We start from the raw sequence: 27,426 nt of genomic DNA, 5'->3' as shown, positions 1-27,426 counted from the left end.
AGTCCCACTTTTGCAAGATGAAGAATCCTGGAGATAGATGGTGGTCATTGTTGCACACTAATGTGGGGGTGTATTCAGTGTCCCGAACTGTACATTTACAAATAGGTCTAAGCAGGTTAATGTCATGTTCTGAGTATTTGTTACAGCAATTGAAAACTAATAGAAATTTTTTCAAAAATCAGAACTAAAAGGCACGACCCAGGCCAGCCGCTCAGTCCTGGGCGAGCGAGAGGCGTGTGACGCCAGTTAGGGGTGCTCACCTGAGCCAGCAGCCAGTCCACCAGCTTGCTCGCAGGCAGCACGGACTTGTAGGTCTTCAGGTGGTAATCGCGGTCTCTGCGGGGAACAGGGAGCATGGCTGAGAACATGCACTTGCAGGTGAGGATGGTCCCCATGTCCCTGCAGCACTCTCAGGACCCAAGGGCGTCTGGGCGCGTGAGGGCTGGAGGCGGGTAATGGGGAGATCCCTGGGCAGGAATCCCAGCCCCGATTCCACATTGCAGCCTGAGCTCGCAGGTCTGGCCCAACCCCACCCTCCCGTGTGAGGGAGGGGGCCGGAGAGATGGCCCTCAACCTCTAGAAACTCTTCTCTCCAGCCCAGGGGGTTCTCATGCAGCCCCCCCCCAAAACATTTGGCTGTGTCTGGAGACATTTTTAACAATCGTGACCAGGCTGGGGGTGGCAGAGGGAGCAGCACCACCAGCATCTAGCAGGTAGAGATTGAGGATGCCACTAAGCATCCTGCAGCAGTGAATTATCCCGCCCAAATGCCAACAGCGCCAAGGCTGCGGAGACCTGAGTCACAGGAGTACTGAGGAGAAATCTCGATTCTTCCCTTTTTCTTTTGTCCTGTTCTTGACATTTGTGTGTTTAAAGAGAACAAAAACCATAGCATGTGGCGTGGGGAGTCAGGCTGAGCAGAGGGTCCTGCCCTATGCAGCATCCACCTTCCCGCTGAGTCTCAGGGGCCACCCTGCAGCCACTCCTTGGCTGGGAAGCCTGAAAACCAGGGTCATGTGGCCAGCCTGTGCGGTGGCTGATCTGGCCCAGAATTGGGGAGCAGGCAGGCCACCTGTGGAAGCCCACTGCCTGCCCCGACACTCTTCTCTGGGGTTGACAGAGGGATATTTCCTGCATGGGCCGAGGCTGAACTGAGCGACTCCAGCCTGCTTTCTGCAACTCACACAAGAGCAGTGGGAGGCGCTGGGGGAGGGGGCAGGGTGCTGGTCTAGAGATGAAAATAGTTCCCAAGCCCGACCTCCAAGGAACAGGGCCAGCAAATGCCAGGAAGAGGAGGCCCCTCCTCTCTACTCCTCTGAGAGGTGATAAGAGCTGACAGAGGAGAGGGGGTGCAGCAGAGGACTCTCCAGCTGAGGAAGAATGGGGTCAGCCTTCACCGTCCCTCCACCCACAACGAAACAACAAACCTCACTTCCCAGGAAAGAAAACCTCTGACCAGCTGCATTTCCAGAGCGCTCACTGCCACCAGGCTCCACTCACATGTCATGCTCGTGAAAACCTCACAAGTGTGAGCTATTTGTGCCATTTCACAGATGCAGAAACAAAGATAAAGGAGCTTCATTACCTTTCAACATTCAATCAACACACCTTTAAGAGTGCTACTTTGGCCGAAGCCCACACTCTCCAATATTTGGTGGTTTCTTCTAGCAATTAGTATGCAATCAAATTTTAAATTCCATTCCTGAGTTTCAAGGGCTCGACAGTCATGTGTGACTAGTGGCCACTGTACTGGACAGTGCAGCTACGGGGCATTTCTATCAGGGCTGAAAGGTCCACTGGTGGGCACTGTGCTAGGAGCTGTTCTAGGTGTAGGGACACGGCAGACACAGCAGTGAGCAAATTCCCCACCCCTGGTGAGTTTAACTACTCGGTGGGGAAGAAAGAAGACATAGGTAAACAAATAAATATACACTATGTCAACTACAGACAAGTTTCAAGAAAAGTGAAGTAGGAGGTTAGTGTGTAGCAAGGCAGTCAGGGGAGGTCGCTCTGATTGGGAGACATCTGAAGGAAGGGAGAGAACAAATATGCAAATACATAGGGGAAGAGCATTCCAGGCAGAGGGAACAGCAAGTGCAAAGACCATGAGGTGGATTCTGCTATCATCCTTATGGCATAGAGGAAAAAACTGAGGCATCAGGAGACAACAATGTTTCCCACGAATTAATTCACCTAACCTTATGACAAAACTCCAGGGTAGACACAATTTTTTTTTTCCCCATTTGATGGAGAAGGGAATTGAGGCTCAGAGAGGTTAAGCTATCAGCCCAAGGCCACATAGCCAAGAAGAGGCAGAGGTGAAACTGGAGCGTGGAGAGAGTAACTTACTTGATCATGGGGGTGTAGAGGCTGTGAAGACGGCAGTATAGCCTCACACCCTGCAAGAAAAAAAGGGTAAGTCTGGGATCAGGCCACATCCTTCAGGGGGTCTCCAAATCCAGGCTGCTGGTAGAGAGGGCTCCCAGGACAGAGTCGGGGAAGGTGGGGACCATGGGGCAGTAGAGGCCCCAGATCTGGTCTTCAGTGACCGCGCGGTCATGGTCAGGGGCCGGGGGGGCCTACCTTGGACATGATGTCCTCCAGCTCACTGCGGGCCTTGTAGGTGCCATCGTCGTAGCGGAAGCGATACATCACCTGCTCGTTCTTGAACTGGTGCTTGTCAGAGACTGGAGGGACCCAGCAGGCAGGTAAGGCCTGGCATGCCCCCAGCCCCTCCCTACCCAAGCCTCCCATCATTGTTCCACTCGGCCAGGCCCTGTGCAGAGGGTCTGCTTCACTGACTCCCGACACACACTCCGATGAGGTAACACAGTCTCCCCACGTGACAAGCAGGCCCTGCTGAGACCCATCAAAGGGGCTGCGCAGCTCCAGGTCTCGGGCCTGCAAGGGGGCCATGTGGCCCACCAACTCCTTGGAGCTAGCTCACCAAAGGACACGTGGGGCCAGAGCATGCCAGGGCCTTAGCCCATACTGTTGGGCCTTTTAGAACCATCTACACAACAGTTGGGCCTCTCTGGTGCTTCTCATTTTGGACCTACTAGCAAATCCTACAGCTCTTCCTTCAAAACATTTACAATCGGCCTCCACAGCCCACTCTGGTCAGTACCACCTTCATCCTTTCCTTAGGCCACCTCAGCTTCCTCCCTGCTGGGCACTCTGCCACCCCCATGGCACAACAGGCCACTCTGCCCAGCAGCCAGAGGGCTCCTGTGAGAATCTGAGCCTCGGTGTGTTTTCTCTACTCAGAGCACAGCAGTGGCTTCCCACCTCACTTGAGAGTAAAAGCCAAACACTCCACAAACTCCTACACAGATTTGGGCCTCCACCCACAAACATGCCCCTGGGCCTGTGGTCCTGACATCACCTCCTTTCTCTCCCCTGTCCACTTGGAAGCAGCCATACTGGCCTCCTTGCTGCTCCCTGAACAAACTGCTCAGACTCCTGCCTGGGGACTTGGCATTGGTGGTTCCCTCTGCTTGGACTCCCCTCCACCCGGACTCCCTCCCTCCCTCTTGGGTCTTTTCCACCATCATCTCAGTGAGGGCTGCCCACCGCCCTTCCTCAAAGTGAGCCCCTGGCCTCCTCCACCCACCTTGTAGTCATCGCCACTTCCCACACTGATTGTCCTCCTGCCCCTAGAAGGTCACTCCATGAGGACAACTCTGCTGTGCATGCAGCACCTGGCACGTAACAGGCACCCAATAAATGTTTGCTGAATGTCTGAGAAAAGTTCTGGCCTTTTCTGGCCCCAACTACTCCAGGGGTCCTTGCATGGCTGGTACCCAGGTGAATGCTAGGTTTCAGCCCTGAGAGCAGATTTATAAGAGCATCCATGTGCCCAGGGCCATGCAGGGTGGCTACCTCCAAATGCAGAAGTAGCCTCCGAATTACAGCCCTATTGTAACAGGTCTGGCCTGGTCCTACCCCTTGTCCCACCCAAGCCCAGCCCCACTTACCATGGTGGATAATACCGTTCTCCAGCAGCGCTTGGCCCAAGTTGACTCCTTCTTCAGTCTTGCTGATTTCACCAATTTCCAGAAGCCAGGCAACAAACTCACTGCCAGGAACAAAACATCAGTTGGAGGACTGCCCGGTACTGGGACCACAGAGAGCAGCACAAAGCTGGTCTAGCCCCACCGAGGCCCCTCCCACAGGGAAGTAAAGATTAGCTTTCCACTGTCCTGGGAGTTGTGCTTCCCCGAAGCCAATGGCAGAGAGATATGTGTGACCAGAACCCAGGCCCTTCCTCAGGGTCACTGGATGGATGGATGGATGGATGGATGGATGGATGGATGGATGGATGGATGGATAGGTGGATGGGTGGATGGGTGGATGGATGGGTGGATAGGTGGATGGATGGATGGATGGATGGATGGATGGATGGATGGATGTTTGAATGGATGGATGGATGGACGGACGGACAGATGGATGGATGGACCGACAGGGGTGGGTGTGTATTGGTATAGGGAAGAAAGGAGGAAGGGGCGGATGAATGCAGAAACATAGATGGATGACTACTAGGCTAAAGGTGAATGACTAGGCAGATCACTACACAGCTGGATGGTGGTAGATGAGTGTGTGGACAGATGCATGGATAGACGGATGAGTGGGTGGATGGGTGGATGGAGGATGGATGGATAGTGAATGGATAGTGAATGGATGGAAAATAGACACATGAATGGACAGGTAAGTGAATGGAAAGAGTAGGTAAATGGATGAACGGATATCTTGACAGACAGGTGACATGATGGCTGGAAAGACGAAGGGGTACGTGGGTGGAGGTGAGCATGCAAGAGTGGATAGATAGTTCAGTGGATAGAAGACTGGATAGATGAGCGGGGGAAATGAATGATGAGTGGTTAGATGGGTAGGTACATGGGTGGGTAGGTAGATGGATGAACAGAAGGAATGAACAGACAGGAAGAAATCAGGGCTAAGGAAGATTGCAGAGAGCCAGTCGTGAAATGCCCCTACTTAAAACCCTCCAGCAGGCTTCCCCTTACTCTCAAAGGAAAATCTGAACTCTGTCTGCGGGATGACAGTGTCTTCCCTGAACTCCCCTCCCCCATCTTCATTGACCTCATCGCCTTTATCCTATCATGGTTTTGCCACATCACTATCTTTCCCTTTAAAAAATGTCAGACTCCCTCCTGCCTCAGGGCCCTTGCATGTGCTGTTCCCACTGCCGGGAAACAACCATCCCCAGCTCTTCATGTAGCCCTTTTCATCCTTCAGTCTCAGCTCAAATGGTACCTCCCTGATCATCTTGTCAAAAGTTGTTCCCTTGCTTTTTAGCACTTATCACTGTCTGAAGTTACACATATTATTTATATACTTATTGGCCACCTCCTCTACCCAGAATGTAATCTCCATGCTGACAGGGAAATTTTGTCTTTCTTCTCAGCTCTCCCCACAACCCCTGGGAGAGGAGTTTAAGCACAGGAGGTTCCATCATCATTTACTGATCAAATGGAGGAATGTTCTGGGGACAGCAGCAAGGTCTCAGGAGAAGCAGTGCTCAGAGGCCAACGGAAGTCAGGCGAAGCCAACATGACTACCCAGCAGAGGCCCAAGGCCCCAGCTCTCGACAACAGGCTCAGCTCCATGCAGAGCTCAGCCCCCTCGAAGTCAGCAGGAAAAGGGAGAGCCGGGAATGGGGCTCCTTCCGAGGCAATCTGTGTTCAATGAAAGCAGGTGGCAGCTGGCCAGGACACAGCTCCCCGCTTATCGAAACCAGCTGTCCCGCCTCCAATTACAGGGCCAGAGGGGGCAGAGCTATTTTTAGCTGTGCAGTGTTTGTCGGAGCAAAGACCTGCCTTGTGTGTAGGTCGTGATGTGATGTGTGCTGCAGCATTCAAGGAGCCCCAACAGTGCCACGGGGCACAGGAGGAATGGAGGATTGTGTGGAGTGGGACCCCAGGTGGGGAAGAGATTGTTCTGGGTCTTACTCACCCCCCCCTCCACTCTCAAAGTCCCAAAACTCAGTGAGAAGGTTGCCGGCCACTGAGAGAGGCAAACAGATGTTGAGTGCCCACTCTCAGATGCTGGACACTCGACATCCAGCTGCCCACCAGCTGTCCCACCGGGGGCTGCCTCTGGCCAGCAGCCCCATGGCCAGGGCGGGGGGACAGGAAGTGTCCCCACAGCAGCTGTTAGAGTAGAAGAAGCCAGCCCAGAGGACAACAACTGTGACCCCTGTTTTGACCCCTGAGCTGAGTCTGGCCCTTTTCAGAGGACCAAGCAGGGCTGCCAATGAGCTGGATAAACTCGGACAAGTGGCTGCTCCTCTCTGGGGGCTACTGGCAAGAGGTTCACCCCGGGCCTTCTGGGTTTAGCAGGCTCACACTCTGATCACGTGAAGTCTTAAGCCGGGATCCAGCATGCAAAAGCAGATAAAAATCATCTCTAAAACGAGGACCCAGTAAGGGGGGAGAGGGCCAGGTGGAGACTGCCGCGCCAGCCCGCACCCCTGAGGCGGGGCCGTGGCTGCACGGGAAGACTACACGAGAGAAGTCGGAAATCCGGCATTTCCTGTGAAATCTCCCAACTGCTAAAAGCTGGTGTCGAGTCCAAAATTTTCTGAAAGCACCACGTGACCCACTGCAAACACATCTGTGAACTACACCAGGTCAGTGGGGTGTCATCTGCCACCACGAGGAACAGGGAAGGGTGTTCTCGACACGGTTTCAGCATATACAAGGGCCGAGGAGAGAAGCAGGGTCAGGAAACCAGTGACCTGCCCGTGGCAGGAAGCAAGGCCCAGTCTCCAAAAAGACATGCAGGGACCAGTGCAGGCTGAGCTGGAGAATGGGGGATGTGGGGTGGGAGGGTGGGTGTTGGGGGAGGGGGTGTCAGTTCACTCTGCTGCGAGTCTGAGACTCAGGGTCCGGGCTGAGAATCGGCACATGTCAGCTTTCAGTCCTCCTTCCTTCCTGCACCCCAGAATCATTTACCCAGCAAGCACGTGTCTAGCTTCCCAGTGTCAAGCCTCCCAGTGTCAAGCCCAGGTCCGGCAGGACACATGGGCGTGTCTACACAGCCTACCTTAGAGAGCCCCCATCCTTCTACCCACCACCCAGTACAGTCCCCTTCTCCTGCCTGAGCTTGCCTTGAGCTACATGAGGGCAGGACTTGGAAGTGTGACATTCCTCCCAGTACCGGCACTGCTGAAGGGGCTTCCTGACGATGGCCATGGCCGTGGCTGACATGTCATTCCTGGTCATCTAACAGCTGCACCTGTACACGCAGGCAGCCAACGACATCTAGCCCTGTCCACGGTGAAACCAAAGGCCTTCTGCTTCCAGGAAACCTTCCCTGGCTGCCCCTGCCAGATGCTGTCACACCTTGCCCCTGAGCCCTGACAGCGCCCCCTTCAGGCCTGTGCAATAGAACGTCTTTATCCCACTCTCCTGCCTGTGCTCTCCCAGGGTCTCCCCACAGCACCCAGAATGAAATCAGAGCCTGGACCTGACCTGACCCCTGCCAAGCCCGAGGCCTCGACTCCCACCCCTCCCACCAGCCACACTGGCCTCCTCACTGTTCTCAACTACTTCCTCAGGCTGGTTCGGCTCAGGGCTGTTGCACCTGCATCAGCCAGGACTGTCACTTCCCAGAGCCTCTCGTGGCTGGCTGCCTTGTCATCCAGGTCTCGGTTAAATGACACCTCCCTATGGATGGGACAACCAGTGTGAATCAGGAGGCACAGAACCCAGAGACCGCACTGGAGAAAACAGGACGGTCTCCTACACCACAGGAAGTCCCAAAATCAAGGAGTCCGGAGATACTCCCCATGCCTGTCCTCAAGAGGCACCTGCCAGGCTCGGCCTGGCTACCTGCCTCGCGGCTGCTCCTGGGGTCTGACGGCCCGGCCTGCTGCGGTCCAGAGCGCAGGTCCTCACCCAGGAAGGGACAAGGTTCCAGGAACAGGACAAGACCCTCGATCTAGCATGTGCAGCGAGGGAGGCGTGGACTGACCGCAGCGGGGGAAGAAGACACGAGGGCGGGTGGCGGTTCGTGGGTGGAATATTGGTGGGAGGGCCACACCAAAGGGGAACATTAACTGTACAAAGATGACCGACGATGTAAGAAAACAAATTTAAAAAAAAAGTGACGCCTCCTTGAGAGCCCCTTCCTGACTGCCTGACGGCACTAGCACCTCGCTTCTTCACTCCCTTCCACCAACCTACTTATTTCCTTACAGCAGTCACCAACTCACTGGAATTCCCTCTTTATTTCTATTTGTCTCCTTGTCTACTTTGACTCTGGGGGAATCCCCGTGAGGGCAGGAGTCCGTCTGTCCCATTCACGCTGGCAAAGAGCAAGGGCTCTGTTAACAGAGCATGAGTGGATGGGTGAGCAGGCTGCGGCTCCCCAACTAACCTGAGGATCCCAGAGGGCAAACGCCTTGCTCCCCTGAGAGCCTTCCCAATCCTACACAAACGGCATTCGTCCTTATCTTTCAGTGACCAGACAGACCCGACTCTAAGCAGGGAAGAAGCAGCCCGCTCTTGGCAGCTCGCGCGGAGCACGTTGCGTGCAGTGCATTCTTACTGTGTCGCGTGCAGTGTAGTCTCACCGTGTCCTTCGACAACCCCACGAGGCTCATCTTATTAGCACATTAATGGACTGTTTACTCAGGCTCAGAGAGGTTAAGAAACTTGCCCAAAGTCCCACAGCGAGAATGTGGGGGAGCCAGCACTGGAGTCCAAGTATGTATGACTCCAAGCGCAGGCCCTGGGGCTATAAAGATAAATCAGACACTTGCTGCACCCATGGAGTTCCCCGTGGAGTAGAGATAAGAAGAAAGTTACTACTAAAGAAAACTGAAATATGCTGACTAGAGATAAAAACGGGTAAATGCAGCAGAGCGTGGTGGGAGGCCTGGGTTCACATCCCAGCCCCCCATGGGGGCCGTGTGAACTTGAGCAGGGCCTTGTCCCTCACCCTTAAATGAGACAAGTCTACCTCACGGTGTTGTGCGGGCCTCCAGCCAGTGCCCAGGGTAAAGAAAGGCCAGTAAGTATCTCTGTGGCCACCAATGCTTCCACCTGAGGGGCCAGGGCGTGGCTGGAGAAGGCTCAGAGTTGGGCCTGGTGGGTCAGAGGGGAATCGAGAGCCCTGGGCAGAGCGCAGAGCAAAGTCGTGCAGGGAGAAGAGTTTTACTAGAACTTATTAGATTATTTATTAGAAGCAGGAAGTCTGTTCCTTAAGGCCCTGTGATTACAAAACAAGCCTCAATTCTGGCCCTGTTTCAATGGGCAGTAAAAGAAATCTCCCCTAATCCTTCCTGAGGAGACAGAAAACTCCGCTGACACTCTAATCACAGACAGGTTATCCCATCCGGCTGGACTAAGCTCTCCAAGGGGGCTGGCAGGAGACAAGAAGGTTCTCTACAGTGGCTGAGGGGTGGGGGTGGGGGGGTTGCTGGGGCAGGGCCGGAAACAGGGTCCTCCCGAGAGAAAAAACCTCCTTTCTGCCCAGGGATTAAGGGTTAGCTCAGGGAGATCAGCCAGCTGCCCCTCCACATAGCCTGCAAGTCCAGGGGTCAGGGGTCCACACATCCCCCTCCACAAACCCTCCCATGTAGTTTAGAACTAAGGTTGCTGACCCCCGAGGCTAAGAGCCCAAGTCTGAAGCATCCTAGCCACCCCCAAATGTTCTGCCTGCAGCCCCTCCAACCTCAAACCTCAGGCCACAATCCTCAGCTCTCCCCTGCTCTACCATCGCTCCCCAAAGCCTGTCCAGTGTTAATACTCAAATGTCTACCTGGTATCTCAACTTTACAGCATCCAGACCCAGGTAACTGCTCCCTGGCTGTCTCAGGTCTTTCTTCACCTAGTTTCCACACCGACCAAGGGCTTCCCACCTTCCTGCCTGCTGCTCTCAGATACCATGATTTCTCCTCCAAGTGCTGCAGGCTCAGGGCCCAGCCCCAGCCTCGTCTCTCCACACATCCCCTTGCAGACTCCACTCAGTCTTGTGGCATCCAAGACCAAATCAACACTGCCACATCCTACACTGAGCTCCCCACGTCAAGACTGTATGTGCAACAGACAAGTCCACATGCCCATTCCAGGGCCTGATCATCTCAATGTTACCTGTCCGCATGGAGACCCTGGACCCCACCCCAGAGGCCTCCCCTGTCCCTCTCCTTCCAAGCCAGCCACCACTCCAGCCTTCAGGGCTCACACTCCTTAACTCCCTTTTTTCTCACCCCATGGGCAAATGCTGCCACTTCCCACCTGATGAGAATGCAGTGCTCCCCCATCTCCAGTGGGGCCACCCCAAGCCACACCAGCACTCCCTTGATCTATGGCAACAGAAGAACGCAGTAGACTTCACTGAAGCATCTTCTTTTGGGAAGGAAGGTACAAGGCAAATTCCAAGTCAAGTCCCGGCCTTACAGGCCAGCTTCTCTCCCCAGCTGCACCACAAGTTTGGGGAGGGCAGGAGCCCTTGGCCTTTGTCCACCCTCTCTGGAGAGGCCACCCCCGTGTCTTGCACACAGCAGGGACTAGAAGCAGCTTAACAATTTCACAAGGACTGTTCCTCCTGCCTCCCCTACACCCAGCCCACTCCAACCCCGACCCCAGGTAAAGAGCTTTAAATCTGGGTCAAAGATGCAACTGCAGCACCCAGCCTCTGGCTACTTTGCTCCTTGGTCGAAAAATGGGGAGCAGGAGAAAGAATGTCTTTTCCAAACAGAAGAACTGGAGTCCCGTGGGTTCCTATGAGCTGGCTACTAGCTGGCCACTCATGGGCAACTGTGATCTTTGCTATCTGCAAATCACAGCAGCGCATTCCTTGACCACCTGGGAGTGTAGCCGTTATCACGAGGCAGGTCTGGGGACGCCTAGGCCGCGGTTGACCTGATTATGTGACTATCTCCACGGTGGTCTCGGGATAACTCTGCCTGTGATAACATCAAATGCTTTGCTGACACAAATGTCTCTTGATGTATGGTCACAATGTCCCCTTCTCTGTTCCTTGTAAAACTTTGTCCCCTACTCCAAACCCACCCTCTGGACTTTGTTCATCATGCCACTGTCACATGACCAGCTTTTACTAGCCTGTCTGCTTTCAATAAATGGCACAGGAACTTCTGCTCAAGCAGCAGAGTCTTTTCTTGCAAACCTGCTCTACGACCGCTGGCCCACGTTGGAGCTTCCGGGCCTTCAACACCTTTGTCACTGACTCCCTGCGTGAAACATGTCTCTGCCCGAAATACCTCAGTCGCTGCTCTTCCCTTGAGGGTTGGCTAGAGCAGTGTCTCTCAGTCCATGTCGGGGAGCCCAGGAGGAGTCAGTGGAATCAGAGGAGCCCGCACTGCACTGTTTTTGAAATGAATGAAGACGCGAGGCGAGGCTGGGCAGGTGAGCACAGAAACAGGAACAGAGGCACAGAGGTACACTGCTGAGCACACCGAGCCAGGAAGCCTCCTGAGCCTCTGGCTTCAGGTCTCGATGATGTGATGTATGAGCCAGGTCACAGCGGAAAGCCTCTGTTTAGTGAGGTGTGGTCAAAACCATTTGAAGGACCTCAAACGGGAACCCCACCATCCTTGACCTCTGAGGACCAGTCCACAGGATTCAGGGTGCCTCAGCAACTCTGCCCAGGGGGCTCCTAGGGCACAGGGAGGTCTGGGCAGGGGTGCCTCCTCCTCCTCGGCCTCCAGCAGAGACTCAGGGGCCCAGGGGAGGCCAAGGTGGGGCCACTCACTTGCCAAAGAAGCACTTGGGGACGGTGCTCAGCTTCCTCCGGCGGTCCTTGATCAGGTTCACCTTCTTGTTCATCATCATGTGGTAAAGCTTCTCCCCCTTCTCCGAAATCATGACGTAGGCGTCCCTCTCCATGCCCAGCTTCAGGCCTACAGAGGGGCACAGTTAGCACTGGGAAGGGCAGCAGCACCCTGGGGTGGGGGGCAGCAGGGACAGGCCTACAGCCTGAAAGCCTGCCCCCAGCTGCCCTCCACAGGCGGGCATCTATCTACAGGGCACAACACTTAAAGCTGTAGGTACTGCCAGCAACTCCTTACAGAACCTTGTAGGGAAGAGTGGCATGTCTTCCCCAGTGTACAGATGGCAAACTGGGGGCACCCAGAAAAGTGAAGACCAGAGTAAAAGGCAGTGGAGCCTTCACCCTGAGGAAGGTCTCCAAACCCAGAGGCTATCAGAAAGCCTGCTGAGCTGTGCTGTGCAGCCGAGGTGGATTCGCCCCCTTCTCTAGCACTGCACGCAGATCCCGGCCCCAGCTTGGACCCTGGGCAATTATGAAAACACTAGGAAGACAAATAATAACAGCAAATGCTCCTACAGCACCTCCCACCTGCCACTTAATGCTCAAGGCAAGAATCGTTATCCCATTTGACAGATGAAGAAACAGGTCAGAGAAGGTAAGTGCTAGAAGCACTGGAGGCAGGATTTGGACCCAGGAGGTCTGGTCCAGGACCTGACTCTGACCACAGCAGGCATCCTTACACCCTTCCAGGGGTCAGGGTTTGGACAATACCCTGATTCTAAGGACGCGGGCCGTTGAGCCGCACCCCACTGTCCAGCACCACCATAGCTTTTGACCACAGAGATACTTGTCACCAAACCCAGGCCAGACCACTCCCTGAACCCCACCCCCACCCTAATCAGTTTGAGAAATTACACACTTCCCAAGTTGGGGCAGATGCAGGTATTTATTTGGCCTAGTAGAATTTTAAAGCATTTTGAGGCATCCTTTTAAAATCCAGATGTGCACTTTAAAAAAATAAAGGGACTTAATCACTTGATCTCACTCTTCTGGGCCTGTATTTCCTGAGAGCTGACAGCTCGTTCCCTGGTGGGAGCCAGGAGAGAAGAGACATTGATGGGTGGGTCATCAATGTGGCAGGTGAGTTTGGGGAGAGGGAGAAAATTAGCAGTGACCCCAACATTTGGACTCAGCTCCCAGGAGAAGGAGGAAGCATTTACTGAAATTAGGAGAGGGAAGGAACAGGTTTGGGGCAGAAACTCAGAGTGCTAATGACACACGGCAAGTGGGTGATGGCATGACACCCACATGGGGACTCCCAGTGGCTAGGACACAGGTTGGGGGGTCCCTATAACCTGGGGGTCAGGAAGTGGGAGGATGAATCCAATTTTCCCGCGTGGCTGGATACCGGCCTCAGCCCACAGCATGGCCGCCTCTGCAGCAGGGGCCTTTAGCCCCACTTATTAGACAACACAACTGAGGTCAGGGAAGCTGATATTAGTTGCCCCCAAGATCCCTCTCCCCAACCTGGTGGTTTGCACAAGGTCATTACCCGCCCCCAACCGCACCCCACTTCTCACATATACTCTTCGTTGTGCCAGTGGCTGCCAAGGAGCTTGGGCGAAGCCAGAGTCATGACCACTCTCACGGGAGCCCCCAAGGACCCTGCTCCCAAGTGCAGACTCAGAGAATCTCAAACAGAAAGATCCCCAGAACCACAAAGGGACAGGCATGAAGGGAGCATCCCAGCTACCAACCCACAAGGGTGAAGGGCCAAGAATCCACATCCAAAAATCACACAATCTCAGGCGAGTCCCTCCCACTGGGCCTCGGTTAACTAACTGCCGAGTGTGCTGAACCAGAAGACCTCGGGTGAGCCAAGAAATCCCCAGGTCATAGCACAGATCCGAGCTCCCCGCCCCTTCAAAGACCTGCTTCTTGTAGCTCTGGCCTTTCTAGGAGGACCCAAAGTCCCCTCCCAAGCCACTGTTCTCGCTCTGCAGCAGTGGCCAGCCGGGGAGGCTGCCCGCAGCCCACTCTCCCGGGCAAGAGGAGGCGCACTCACTCTCGCGCTGCTCCCGCTCGCGGATGATGGCGTCCAGCCACTTCTGCTTCTCCTCCGCCGTCTTGGCCATGCACACGAACCACTTGTTCTTGGCCGTGTTGTGGATCTTCCAGCCGTTGGTGACCGTGTAGCCATTGCTGTGGTAATCCGCTGGCAGGGGAGGGAGGCAAAGGTGGGTCAACACCGACTCAGCCCCACCATTCAGTACATTCCCCAATACACACCTGCAGGTGAGGTCACAGGACCAGACCCTCCTGCTCCAGGAAGACAGACAAGCCCTTGGCACCCATGGGACCCAGGGGCAAGAGTTGAACCTGCAAGCTTTCAAATGCTCACTCCCTCTCTCTTGCCCATTTTCTGGTGTGCAAGGAAGTCTGGCCAAGAAAGACCCACCAATCCCTCATGGGGGACTTCAGGATCCCCATCTGGGCACCAAAGCATGAGTGACTCCAGGGGGACACCAGCTTCCCAGCCTCCTCATTTGTCTCATCCGGGCTTTTGGGCTACTTAAAGCCTTAGCACAGGGCCTCCCTGGTAGCACAGGTGGTTGAGCGCAGCACTGTGAAGCTGTCCGCAGCCTCTGCAGTGCTGGTTTGATCCCCTCTGGCCGCGGAGCAACCCACATGGAGCGGCAGACCTCTCCTGTCTCGCCCGCTGCTCCCCTCAGCAGTGTGTTTCAGTCAATCTGCCTGTTCTTGTTCCCCGCTCTGTCTCTGTCTCCTCCCCCACCTCCCTGCCACACACATCTGGCCTGTACACCAGTTCTTGTATAAAATAAAAAAATAAAAATAAAAGCCTTAGCACAATCCCAACCATGCCAAGTCATGAGCCCTGGGCACTGCTGGCTGCGATTCAGGTTGGCAAACCTCTTTGAAACTGGCTGGCATTATCCAGGGAATTTGACACCAGCCACACCCGGAATCTGAGGCTGACCCACAGGCTTCATGAGACTTCAAAGGGTCTGTGACCAAAATCAATCAAGAGCCCCTAGTCTAAACAAGCTGAGGGCACAGACGCCGGGGACACTCATAGCACCGCTGGGCTTCCTAGGGAGCAGAGAAACCACCCAAAGGTCCATCACCAAAGGCAGGGAAAGAGGGAACTGTTATGCAAGGGAATACAGACAGCCCTGGAATCAGCGAGCTACTAAGAGCTATGAGCGAAAATGGATCTCTCCAATGCAGGGCTGCAGAAGAAAATATCATATGACCCTCTAAATGGAGCACATCCTATAACCATTTAAGGTTCAAAAGCAGAAAAATTATAATTAAAATGTTTGACACATACTTAGGAGGGAATATATTTTTAAAAAGCAAGAAAATGATCATCAGACAATTCTGAGAATGGTTACATCTGGGGGTGGGGGGAGGTGCTGTGAGCAGGGAGAGGCACGTGGAGCTTCTGGGGTGCGGGCAGAGTTTTACTTGTTGATGACAAATAAAGTTTTACTTGAATGATGACTACCCAGCTGTTCACCTAATGCTCTATGTTTCAGGCCCTTCGCTGTAGGTGGTGATGCTTCACAGTAAAAGGAGATGAACCAAAACAGGGACAGTGTGTGGAGCAGGGGGCTCAGGGAGGGCCTGGGGCGGGGGCTTACCTGTCCCGTCTTCCACATTCTCCACCTCCATGACCTCAGTGTTGATCCGACCCCTGAAGATGTAGAGGGAGCCATTGATGGATTTCGTCCTCTTGCTGGACTTCTTGCCCCCGGTGACTCTGAAAGACAGTGGGAAGTCCGTGGTCCCCATGCCTTGCTTTCAAGGGCTTTAGGTTGGTGGCTGGGTGACCTGCGGGAGTCACTTCTCCACTCATCTGGAAAATGGGTAGAGCCTTCCTGGCCTAATGGAGATAATGTCGGCCAACAGGAGATGTTGGTGAGAGCCCAACAGGAAGCAAAAGAAACCCATTCTCCTTAGAAAATGGGTAGAAACCCAAAGAGTGTAACAAGCAGGTACTTTCTGAAAAAAGAACTGAGCTTAGAGTAGGCAGTCCATCTGTCCCTCTGTCCATACATCCATCTGTCCATCCATCTAGCCCCCCTTCTACTTGTCACTCCTTCACTCACCCAGAATCCTATCATTCACTCAGTCACTCAACAAACACCTCAGTGGAGCTTCCTACGCAAAGGCTACTTGGGACCCAGGGGAGTCTCTCCCCCATGCATTCAGCAAGCACCGTGAGGGCACCTGTTTGGTGCCAGGCACCACTGGGTGCTACAGCTACTGCAGTGAACAAGACAGAGACTGAGAACACATCTTCTGGGAGTTCAGGGCATGAGGGCAGGATTCTCAGAGCCCAGAGGCCATCTCGTGACCTGTGCAGGCCTCTGCTCCTCCAGGTGGGTGCGGCTCCCAGCAGCCAGCTGTGTTTGTTCCCAGACCCACTTGCCTGATGTGCACCTGGTACTGTAATTAAATATTATCTAAGCTGACTGACATGAGTGTGGGATTCGAGTTGTCTCTCCACAAATCAAGTTGAATGTTTTGGAAAGACAATAAAAGTGAGTTGCTTTTGTGTTGAGTGAACACATCCTCGAAGAAGAGGCCTCAGCTCCATGTGAAAAGAATGTTTAATGAATGCGACATGCATGTTTTTGGTGCACATAAAACACGGAAGGTTTGTAAAAGAGAATAATAAAGTGAAAGGTGGATGGGGGCTTGTGATTTTAACTGGGGCAGGAAAGGGGGGAGGGATCACAGAAGACCTTACTGAGGAGAACGGGCAAAGACTATGCAAGGTGAGGGAGGAAACTAGGGGGTTACTGGGGACACCCACTGCAAGGGCAGGAGGGCGCCCTGGCTGTCCCGACACCGTGCGGCTGGACCAACACTAGGGAGGATGTGGCAGGAGGGGCCAGCATGGCCACAGGGTCCTGCGGGGTTCTGGGGACCACAGAGGAGACAGGTTTCTAGTGTGTGTGATGAGAGCCAGGGAGGCCTGGATGTGTTTTAAAAACTACCACTGGCTGCCTGTGGAGAACAGCCTATAGGTGGGGACAGTGGACAGCAGGGAGAGCCAAGGAGGCTCAGGAGGGGGCAATGGTTTGTGTGCATGTATCTTACACACCTGTATACACGCACTGTCATAAACTTTGTGTTCAAGTATAAAATCTGTATCGGGCCTCCCCTGGTGGCGCAGCAGTTGAACGCTGGGTTGCAAAGCTGCCCGCAGCCTCTGCAGCGCCAGTTCAATCTCCGGCCACCGGAGGAAGGTCCCATATGGCGCGCAGACCTCTCCTGCCGCCCGCTGCTCCCCTCAGCAGTGTACTTCGGTCCTTCTGCCTGTTCTGCTCCCCACCCTGGCTCTGGTGAATTCTCTCACCCTCCCGCGCTTCTGACTACCCAGTGCTTGTATAAATAAAATAAATAAATCTTTAAAAATAAAAAATAAAAAAATAAAATCTGTATCAAACAACATGCCCAATGAAGTACACAGCTCGATTCGCTTTGACAAAGTGAACACCTGTATAAACATTTTAGCACTCCAGAGCCCCCCAGCACACTCCCTTCTGGTCACCAGCCCCCACCTTGAAGTCTAAGCCTGTGGATTTGCTTTGCCTGTTACTGAACGTCACATAAATGGAATCACTAGACTGAGGCTGCTGGGCATTTGGGCTGCTTCCAGCTTGGTGCCGCTGGGACTGTGCCTTATTTAGAATGTGTGCACCTGTCCTTGGGTTATCTACCTGGGAGAAGAACTGCTGAGTCATAAGGGAAACAGGCGGTCGGCTTTCCTGGAGACTGCCGAGCAGTTTTCCAAAACACTTGTACCAACTTCCCCAGCAGTGTCGGCACATTCCATTCGCTCCACATCCTCTGCCACTGGCATTTAATTTCCATTTGGGCCATTCTGGTGGGCAAATGGTGGTGACTCATTAAACATTTCATTTCATGTTTATTGGCCATCTGGGGTCTTCTTTTGTGAAATGACCTTCCTTTGACCACATTTCTACTGGGTTGTCTGTCTTTTTCTTAATGACTTATAGTAGGAGTTGGCAAACTTTTTCTGGAAAGGGACAAATAGTAAATATTTTTGGTTTTGAGGGCCATATGGTCTCAGTTCCAATTACTCAACTCTGTCCTGGTGGCAGGAAAGCAGCCACAGACAATATAGATGAATGAGCACATCTGTGTGCTGATAAAACTTTATTTATAAAAATAGGCAGAGGGCCCAACGTAGCTTAGAGGACTTTTTTATATACTCTGGATGTGACACCCTTCCCAATTATCTCAAAAATCTCCTAGTTGGTGGCTTGTCTTTTCACTCTACTCATGGTGTCTTTTGATGAACAGCTCTTTTTTTTTTTTTTAAGATTTATTTATCCATGCATACAAGAACCAGGGTACAGGCCAGATGCACGGTAGGATGAGAGGAGTCACCAGAGACAGAGTGGGGAACAGAACAGGCAGACCGACTGAAACACACTGCTGAGCAGAGCAGCGGGCGAGAAAGGAAAGGTCTGCCGCACCATGTGGGATTTTTGACGGCTAGCAGGGATTGAACCCATGCTGCAGAGCCTGCGGACAGCTTCACATCACTGCACTCAACCGCCTGTGCCGCCGGGGAGGCCCTGATGAACAGCTCTTAATGTAGTCTGGTATATCTCCTCCTCCTTCATTATTTTACTTTTTGCCTACTAAGAAATTTTGGCTTATCCCCCAGCTCATACAATCTCCTTTCCTATCTTTATGTCTTAGAAGCTTTATTGTTTCACCATGTACATTTCTGTCCACAATTTATCTGAAGTTGACTTTTGTGTACCGTGTGAGCTAAGGGTCAAGACTCAACTTTTTCCCCACTGCCTTTCAGACTGACCCAGTGCCACTGACTGAAGCGCACTGGCTGAAAATCAAATGACCAACAACCGGCTTACATGTGGGTCTACTTCTGGACTGCCTGTTCTATTCTGATCATCTACTTGTCTGCTTTCACCCTGATCCCACGTAAGCTTTATAATAAGCCTTGGTATCAGTTGTAGGAGTCCTTTGGCTTTGTCCTTCATCAAAATTGTCTTGGTTATTTTTGTCTCTTTGTGTTTGCATGTAAATCTTACAATCATTTACATACACGCACATACAACCTCCCTCCTGGAATTTGCTTTGGAATTGCTTTGTGCTTCTGGCCTAAGTCTGATGACAAAAGAACCTGCTGCTGAAGGGGTGTAGGACGAGGGAGATCAGACCAAAGACAACTCAGATCTGGCCTGGGTGGATTCGATGGTGGTGCCACTGGTTGGGAATGAGGAAGGCAGGAGGAGGAAAAGGCTTGCAGAGGGAGCTGGGATGAAAGGGGAGTCTTGTTTCAGACCTGATTAAGATCTAAAACACCCCAGCAGAGATTCAGAATCATTTCTTCTACTTTATGTATTATGGGCCGGACATTATTCTACCCACTCTACACGTCCTATCTTAATCTAGAAAAACGACCCCATGACATCTACCCTGTTTAACAGACGGGAAATAGGGGTACAAGAAGCTGTAATACTTGCCCAAGGACCCTGCCCAAGGTCACACGGCAGGTAAAGGACACAGCCTTGTGTCCTTAACTGACCAAGCTGTGCGCCTCTAAGATGCTGAGTGAGCGGTTGAGATAGAGGAGTCTTAGCTCTCAGTTTCCCCTTCTAAGGAAAGGGAGGTGAGTTGTTTAAACTCTGCCCTCCACTTCTGACTCCATGGAGCCTCGACTTGGGGATGAGACCAGCAGCACTCCAAGAACCTCCCCTGCCCCACGTCCTGCTGCGTCAGGCATTTCCTACAGGGGACCAATCCACCACTGCCCAATCCCTCTGGCTCCCAAGGCAAGGACAGGAATGCCAGCCTCCCACTCGGTTCACTCAGGAGACAGATGTGTCCTCTTCCTCCAGCCAGCCAGGCTCACATGCAGAACCAAGTCAGGGGATGGTCTGAAAGGAGCTGTGGCGGCCCCAGGCAGGCCCTGCTAAGCCCACTTGGATCCTGGGTGGTCAGAGTCCACTGTTATGGCTCCAACAGGTGCGCCCATGCCCCAGAAGGAAGAGCCATGCCTGGGTAGCCAAAGATTGAGCAACTTTGCCCAGAGATGGGAGCAGGTCACAGAAGCCTGAAGGGACATTCTGTTTTCTAAGCCCCAGTGTTCTGGGAAAAGTGCCTGCTTCAGACAGCCTGGGGCAGGAGGCGGGAAGGGCTGAGGTGGATGTTGGCAGTGGGTTGGGCACCGCCAAAGGGTGGACTCTCAGGAAGCAAGGGGGATGGAAAAGGGGTCAGCAGTGGGGGGACAGGAGGACACAAGACAAACCTAATGGAGTGGGCAGGTATAAAATATCAAATAAGAAAGTGACACGCCGAACACAGTAGATGGTTAAGGAGGGAGACCGAAGCCTTTCAGAAGGATCAAGCCCCAGAACAGGAGGGAAAAGGCAGGGAGGAGAGGGCTATGGTTGAAGCACCTACTATGTGCTGGCTGCACCCACACGGTAGCAATGAAGCGGAACCCAGCACACGTGGAGGTTAGTTCACAATAGCAGGGACCCTTAACCTGTGCAGTGACTCTGTGACAGGCACACTGCTCACACTCGGTCTTCACAATGGCTCTGTGAGGCACCTTCTGGTGATTCACCCTAGTCTGCAGGTGAGGAAACCGACGCAGAGGAGGCAAGTAAATCACGAGAGCGGGAGGAGAGGCTGCCCGGGACTCGACTGGAAGGGCTTGGCTCTGAACCGAGCACGACCACAGGAACAGTGAACGTCCCTACTTCACAGAAGAGGCCTGCTAGAGGAGGAAGTGAGAAGCCCATACTCACACCCGACACCCCATCCTTCACCCGTGGCCAGGCTCCTCACCACAGTCTTAAAAGATCAGCCGAAACAGACATGGGGAATGGGCTTAGGGACATGCGGCCTGCCCAGAGCACAGCAAAGTGGAGATAATGATGACAGCAGGGCCCAGGGTCTGGGCCCCACTTCGGCCCTAGGTTTTGCTAGACAAAGGAGTAAAGAAGTCTTTGGAAAGTCACTATTTCATTCCTAAGACAAAGTAACAGGAAGGAGAATTCAAAATGGGTCGTGTTGGTAAGTTGAGACATCCTCTACTTTCAGAGCAAGAAAACCAAAAAACAGGCATTTCCCAGTGCACCAGTACCCACCTGCCCACCCATCCAATGGGGGTCCACTGTGCCCCCACTCCTCCCACCACCTGCCCCCACGCTCCTAACTTTCCCTCCTCTAAGCACCCAGCCACCAGCCACCCACCTAGCCATGCAATCATCTCATTATCAACCTTCCATGCCAGAGTCCAACCAGCAAGTATCAACCAAGCATCCACTCAGTATCAATACACCTATCCAATTAATATCTATCCACTGCTCCATTTATCACCAAACTTCCAGCCTTCCAATTACCTGACCATCCAAGCAACCTTCCATGTGCCCTTCACTCAACAAACCTTACGGTCAGGCCCCAACTCATCATTTACCTAAACAAATCTCGGCCAGTTCACTGTAGCTGCACATCCATTTCTCCAACTATCCAAACATCCACACCTTCCCCCAACTCTCTGCCTAGCCATCTCCGAAACCTCCAGCCCTTCGGCCACTCATTCCTCCACCCACAAATCCACACTCCCATCCACAACTGCTCCCCCCATGCTCCCGCCTTCCATTCAGGATCCTAAACCTCCACGATCCTTCCAGCCTCTCCCCATTTATCCACACACCCCATCACGCACACTCCCAGCCATGCAGACACCTGCATCCTCGACCCCTCACTCACCCAACCATTCAATCCAGACCACAGAGTGCAAGAAGCTCCAGAAAAAGACACAAAGATGATGGAGATATTACCGCTCTCTCCAAAAGCTTAACAATAGACAAGCCTCCATTCCTCAAACCCTCTACCTTTGGACCTTAGACAGACAGGATGCTAGCCTCACCAAAACCCAGGTGTCCTCAAAGGCCATCTACCCTGCTCTGTCTAATAAGGCAGCCACAAGCCACAGGTGGCTACTGAGGCTTACAACATGTTGAGACCAACTGACATGTGCTAGAAGTGTAAGATACACAGCAAACCTCAAAGAGTTGGTGTAAAAAAAAGAGGGCAAAATATCTCTTCAATACATTTTTATTTCACCTCAGTTGAAACGACAATCTTCAAGGGCTATACTGGGACAAGATAATATACTATTTGAATGCATCTGTCAGGTTTCTTTTTGCTTATTTCAAAGTAGCCACAAAAATTTTAAATATCATGTGTGGCTTGCATTGTATTTCCATTGCACAGCGCCAATCGAGAAAAACCCCTCAACTCAGAAGAGAAAAGGAGGCCCAGAGAGGGCAGTGATAAGACCAACGTGTCACTTCAAGGAACTGTCAGGGTTGCACCCCCTGGTCCAGCTGGGCAGCCCCATCCCAGCCTCCCCACTCCAGCCCCCTCCCACACCCAGCCACTCACCTGGATTTCCGCTTGCAGTAGACAAGGAGGTTGTCGAAGAGGAAGAAGGCCCTCTCCTGGATGTTGCCTGCAGAGATTTTCAACAGAGTTCCTTGCAGGAGGAGCTGGGTGCAGATGTCTGTGAGGTTGGAGCCCTGGGAGGACAGAGCAGGGACAGTGAATGTGCTGGCCAATCCAGGCGAGTTCTGGAGGTACCACCTCCCTTCCCAGAAGCAGAACCTACCCCTGCCTCCCTCACAACTCCACATCTAAATGCACAGCTGGACGCAAATCTGTCAGCAGACAGGAAATCAATACAGTCTGGTCATCAGCACCTCTCTGCTGAGCGGGTCAGGGCAAAGCTGGGAAGACCATAAAGGATGACAACTTCGCAAGCTTGGGACTGGGGCTCAGTTTGGTGAGAGGACTTCCCCAGCTCCCCCAGCCTGATCAGTATCTGGTTTGGTTTGATTTGGTTCTTGTTTTGGGTTTGGTGGGGGGTTTTGGTTTTGGGGGTTGGGTTTTGTTCTTGCCTAATGTTTCTCCCTTATTTATTTCTGTCTTGATTTGTTATTCTGTCCAGCCCACCCCCCACCAAGAATGTCACTGTCAAGCATCTGTCAAAATCTGCCACTGTATTCCACACCCACCACACTCTGGCACATAGTAGGTGCTCAATAAACACTTATAGAACAGGTGAGGAACACAATGTGAACATTGCCAAGGGCGGGATTTTGAGAGCATTCTACTTGGTCAAGGCGCGGGGTAGCTAAGGGACAGGGAGTGCCGAAAAAGCTGTGTGCCTGGAGCTCGCTGCGGCTCCATGAGGGTCAGAGCCGTGTGGCCAGGAAGGGTATCAGGAGGACGGTGAAGATAAAGAGGCTGAGGGTGGGGGTGAGTGAAGGCCCCTGCTGGGAGGAGTCCTCAGAGCCAGGAACAACATGGAACGGTCTGGAATTCTGGGGCAGGGGAGGGGGCTGGGGAGATGAGGGCTCAGGACCAAGGCCAGGGCAGAGACATCCTAATGTGCTAAGAGAGAAGCTAGAAAGAGATGTTGGGGGACATGGAATGTTAGCTAAGGCAGCCCCAGGCCATGCCCTGAATCCATGCTCCTCTTCTGTCTCAAGGAATGTCAGGGGGTGCATGGCTGCCCAACCAGACTCCATTTCTCAGTATCCCTTGCACATCCCTTAAACGCATGGATTGGTTTAAGTACAGGTACTGTCATGTGACTAAATTATGGCCGGTGCACCCACTTCCACATCATTTCCGTGGCTCCCGTCCCTCCCACCACATCTGGAAGGCTGGGACACACTAGCAGACAGTGGAGCGAGGAGGTGGGCAGGACCTAGGTCTGAATGGAGCAGAGCCGCCCAGCCCAGCCTGCCCCGCTGCTGGGAAATATGCTTTCACCTCATGCAAGCCCGTCTCTCCTTCCAGCAGCCTACCATGTACTCAAACACATCAGGATGAAGAGACAGGCTCCATCAGTAGGTGGGGTGGGGCTCTGTCATTTGAGCCTGAGAGTATCATACAAAAGTAGTATTTTAGGGGAAATTCATTTGACAGACCTGCAAATTTCAGTGAAGGGGGAAACACAGACCCGATGCTATTTCCGCCTGAAAATGAACTTGGGAGGCGAGAGGGAGAACTGTTCACAGAATTCCCTTCCCAGTGAGATTTGCTGATTCAGCTATTCCCCCCCCCCCCCAAAAAAAAATGCAATATGGGAAACTGGTTTTGCAACTCAGAAGTCAGGCTGTGCTAACTGCCCACAGCAGCCCCGGAGCTGCTGGGAGAGCTGGCTGACTCCAGGCGCACCACCCCTCCGCCCCCAGGGTGTGGCAAGCCCATCCACCCACCAGTGCCAGGGTCCTCTGGGGGCCTGCCAGGGGTCCCAGGCTACCTGCTTCTTCATGGTGGTCAGGAGCTTGCAGTGAGGCTAGGAGGGTGCGCCCATTAACAGAAACCACAGCAGACTCGCGGATACCCAGTTCCCACGGCAGAGTGACCCCACGAGGCAGTGAGTCTGCTGCACTAGACCAGGCTTCCATGACCAAGAACCCATCGGGCCCCAGTGCCAGCACACATAGGACAAGTGTGACTCCCCAGGCGAAGAGGCACCAGCTCAGTGAGATAGCAGTTCCTCCAAAGCACAACACCCCCCTCTCCTCCCCTCACCGACTCTCGCCCACCCACCAGCCCTTCCAGCCTCCAAAGGGGGATTTTAGCTGCAGCTATAGGAATCTGGCACCAGGCCAGGCTGCAGGGTCTGGAGTCCTGAGGTCATGCAGGCCTAGGTCATGGGGTCACCTGGCCCCTCAGGCATGGTCAGGGGACCTCGGAGGAGAAGGGTACCCAGCCTGGAAGGCCGCCTCAGGGTCTTCGTTCCCCACCCCAGCAGACTACATGTGAGAGGCCAAGGATGCTGTAGACAATGCCTTTCCTGCCCAGCCTTACTGAGAAGCCCAGCAGGCCACAGTCCCCCAGGAGTCCTTGAAACCAAGGTCAGACGCAGTGCTGAGGATCAGATTCCCCGGGAAGAGCTAAGCACCAAGGTATCCACCAGCCTGGGCTGGAGTCCCCCTGCAGACAGCACACATGGCATCAAAGCAAATAGGCAACATCAAGAGAAGATGAGAAAAGCTAACATGTGCACAGGGCTTACCTCTGCACACGCCAATTGTAAAAATCAGTTCCTCGTAGGAGGAACTCATCTTACAGATGAGCAAACTGAGGCACAGAGCAGTAAAGGGACTTGTTCAAAGTCACATGGTTAGTAAGTGAGTGTCCCCACGAGGCAGCAAGTATGGGATTTGAACCCAGACAGGCAGGCCCCATCTCCTCCCCGCTGACCTCTACTAGCCCAGGGCAGCCTCTTAAAATAGCCAAAAGGTTTTATGCAGTTGTTGGGCTAGAGCAGGGGTCTGCTAAGGGGAGAGACCACAACCCCAGGGAGCACAAGACATCCCAGGGGGGTGGGAATTGCATATGAGAACTTTCAGTTATGGTCTTTTTTAACAGCAATTTTGCTCCCTCGCTCCTATCTCCTTCTGACCCCTTGAGGGTGAGTGAGCAGTGTCTTTTTTTTTTTTTTTAAGATTTATTTATGCATACAAGAGCTGGGGTGCAGGCAGAGATGCGAGGATGTGGGGGTGTGAGGATCCAGCTGACGGTGTCTTAAGCCACAGCCTCCAGAGGCTGCAGCAGGAGGGCACCCTGGTCCTCGCTCAGGAGAAGTACACATTTCCTTTTATGATGCTGAGCTTCACGTCAAAGGCTGTGGGGCTCGCAGTTGAAGTGTCCCCTGCAGAAGTTGAAGTGTCCCCTGCAGAAGTTGAAGTGTCCCCTGCAGTGTCCCTGGGGTGCGCCCTAGCCAAAGCTGCGTTTGATCTAAAAAATGCAAGGGAGCAATTCGGCTAGGCTGCCCAGCCCCTCCTGACGTTTCAGCGCGTTCTGAGCCCCTGAAGAATGATCTGGGTGCCCGTCTGCCTCTGCATCCCAAATCCTATGTGACTCACGAGGAGAGGACTACCGTCAGGTAAGGAAACTGAGGCTCCGGACCCCTTCACATAGGCTCACTTCTTCACCCCTCCAGCAGCGTTGCCACACACTGCTGTTTCCTTGTGCTCCGTAAACTGGATTTATGTATTAACTTATCTGGCTTTAACCAAACCAGTTTCTCCACTGTACAGGGCAAGTGGCTTACAAAGGATCAGGCCCCAAAAAAACATGGATCAGACTGGAGGTCAATGAAATGATGCAAACCCAAGCACACAGCAAGAAAGCGGCCAAGACTCTCTACCAAACACAAGTCCCAAGCCTGTAGAATTCCAAGAGGGAGCTGACAATCCTCTAATCAGCCCAGCAAGAGGTCACACAGAAGATCAGAAATGATCAGAAGAGTGTATCGGAAATGAGGATTTGCAACCACATCGTGCACCATGGGCTACAGTGACACCCTAAGTCACCCCATCCCTGAGGTCGTGACTACTGATACATGAGGCCGTTGCAAGTCTCTCTGCTGTTAAAATTATCTCTTCTAGTTAGAACATGTGACTTTCCACATCGCCTTGAAGATTAAACGTCTGCATGGAAAACCATTTCATATTTTCCAAAGAATGTTCATAGCCTCAAAATGGCACTAGGAGATACTAGAGCTAGTCTTGGTAAAATTAGACAACTAGGGGGAAATGAGGCCAAGAAAGCAGGACAGACTTGCCTTTGGTGGGGCAGGCTGCAAATTATAGGGCTGGGTCTCAAAACCAAGGCTTTGTGCCTCAGTTTCCCCACCTGTAAAGTAGGGCTAACAAAATTACCTCCCCTCTAGTGAGGGAAGCACATGAGAGGTACTCACTTACTGCCAGCAATTCTTATTCTGAGTCACTTTTTTTCCTGCTGCACCTAGACAGTTACCAAAATTAGGGCAATTCTCAAACAGTATATTTTTCAGGATCAAAACATTATCTAAAGACCCTACTTCCCTAGGCCCTTATCAGAAGAAAACATCTGGAAATCACTTCTACTCTAGCTGCCAAATTGTTTGCTCAATACCCTCTCCACAGAGGCCCATGTGAAAAAATTCTTCTCCAGCTGGTTGCCAGGAAACTCTCCATCCCTTATAAGAACTGCTTCATTTCTTCCCTTTTTTGACATGGAATGTTAAGTAACCTATGCCTTTTTCACTTTGGCTACCAGGAAGCTCAAAGTCCAAAAAGATGCTTAAATGCATCAACACTACTTGTTCTTTAGGTTCATACATTTGTTGAACATGGCCATATGCCCCACCTCTGGCCAATAAGATGAAAGGGTGTCTCTCTGGGGCTTCCAGGAAAAGTTTCCCTACACTGGGGGGAAGGTCCCACTCATTACCCCAGCCATGCGCCTATTTCCCCCTGCTTTGTAGGACATGAGTTGCCATCATGGAACCCTGAGGGTAAGGCCAAGAGCAAATTGGAGCTCTGGCATCATGGGGCTGAAAAAAAAGCCCTCAGAGAATGCGTCCCAACAGACACACCTGAGAGTCAGGCACTGCTTAGCTGGAGGAAACAGAAACAAAACCATGCATTTTAAACAAAAGCAAATGAGGGGTTTACTCAACCCTTAGAAGGGCCAGAAAAGCCAGGAGTCCAGGACAGGGTTCCCAGGAAACCAGGCCAGGGCTCCCGACAAATCAGGAACACCTCAGAACTGGCCCTC

The 27,426-nt window shown here is 52.9% G+C and overlaps 1 protein-coding gene across 1 annotated transcript in view; it reads right to left on the bottom strand.

Annotated features, from left to right (window-relative positions):
• Positions 1-27,426, bottom strand: part of PREX1 (phosphatidylinositol-3,4,5-trisphosphate dependent Rac exchange factor 1) — a gene marked incomplete at both ends in the record, with an annotated part of 163,646 nt that overhangs the window by 39,250 nt on the left and 96,970 nt on the right. The window contains 8 exons of the mRNA XM_084247009.1: positions 261-336; positions 2,350-2,399; positions 2,584-2,687; positions 3,978-4,078; positions 11,740-11,887; positions 13,823-13,972; positions 15,423-15,541; positions 22,249-22,382. Of these exons, the coding sequence (XP_084103135.1) occupies positions 261-336; positions 2,350-2,399; positions 2,584-2,687; positions 3,978-4,078; positions 11,740-11,887; positions 13,823-13,972; positions 15,423-15,541; positions 22,249-22,382 (882 nt within the window). The remainder of the gene's footprint in view (positions 1-260; positions 337-2,349; positions 2,400-2,583; positions 2,688-3,977; positions 4,079-11,739; positions 11,888-13,822; positions 13,973-15,422; positions 15,542-22,248; positions 22,383-27,426) is intronic.

This window comes from Talpa europaea, assembly GCF_964194135.1.
Source record: "Talpa europaea genome assembly, chromosome: 11".
Lineage (NCBI taxonomy): Eukaryota > Metazoa > Chordata > Mammalia > Eulipotyphla > Talpidae > Talpa > Talpa europaea.
The sequence above is the reverse complement of the archived record's forward strand: the minus strand, read 5'-3'. Positions and strand labels throughout refer to the sequence as shown.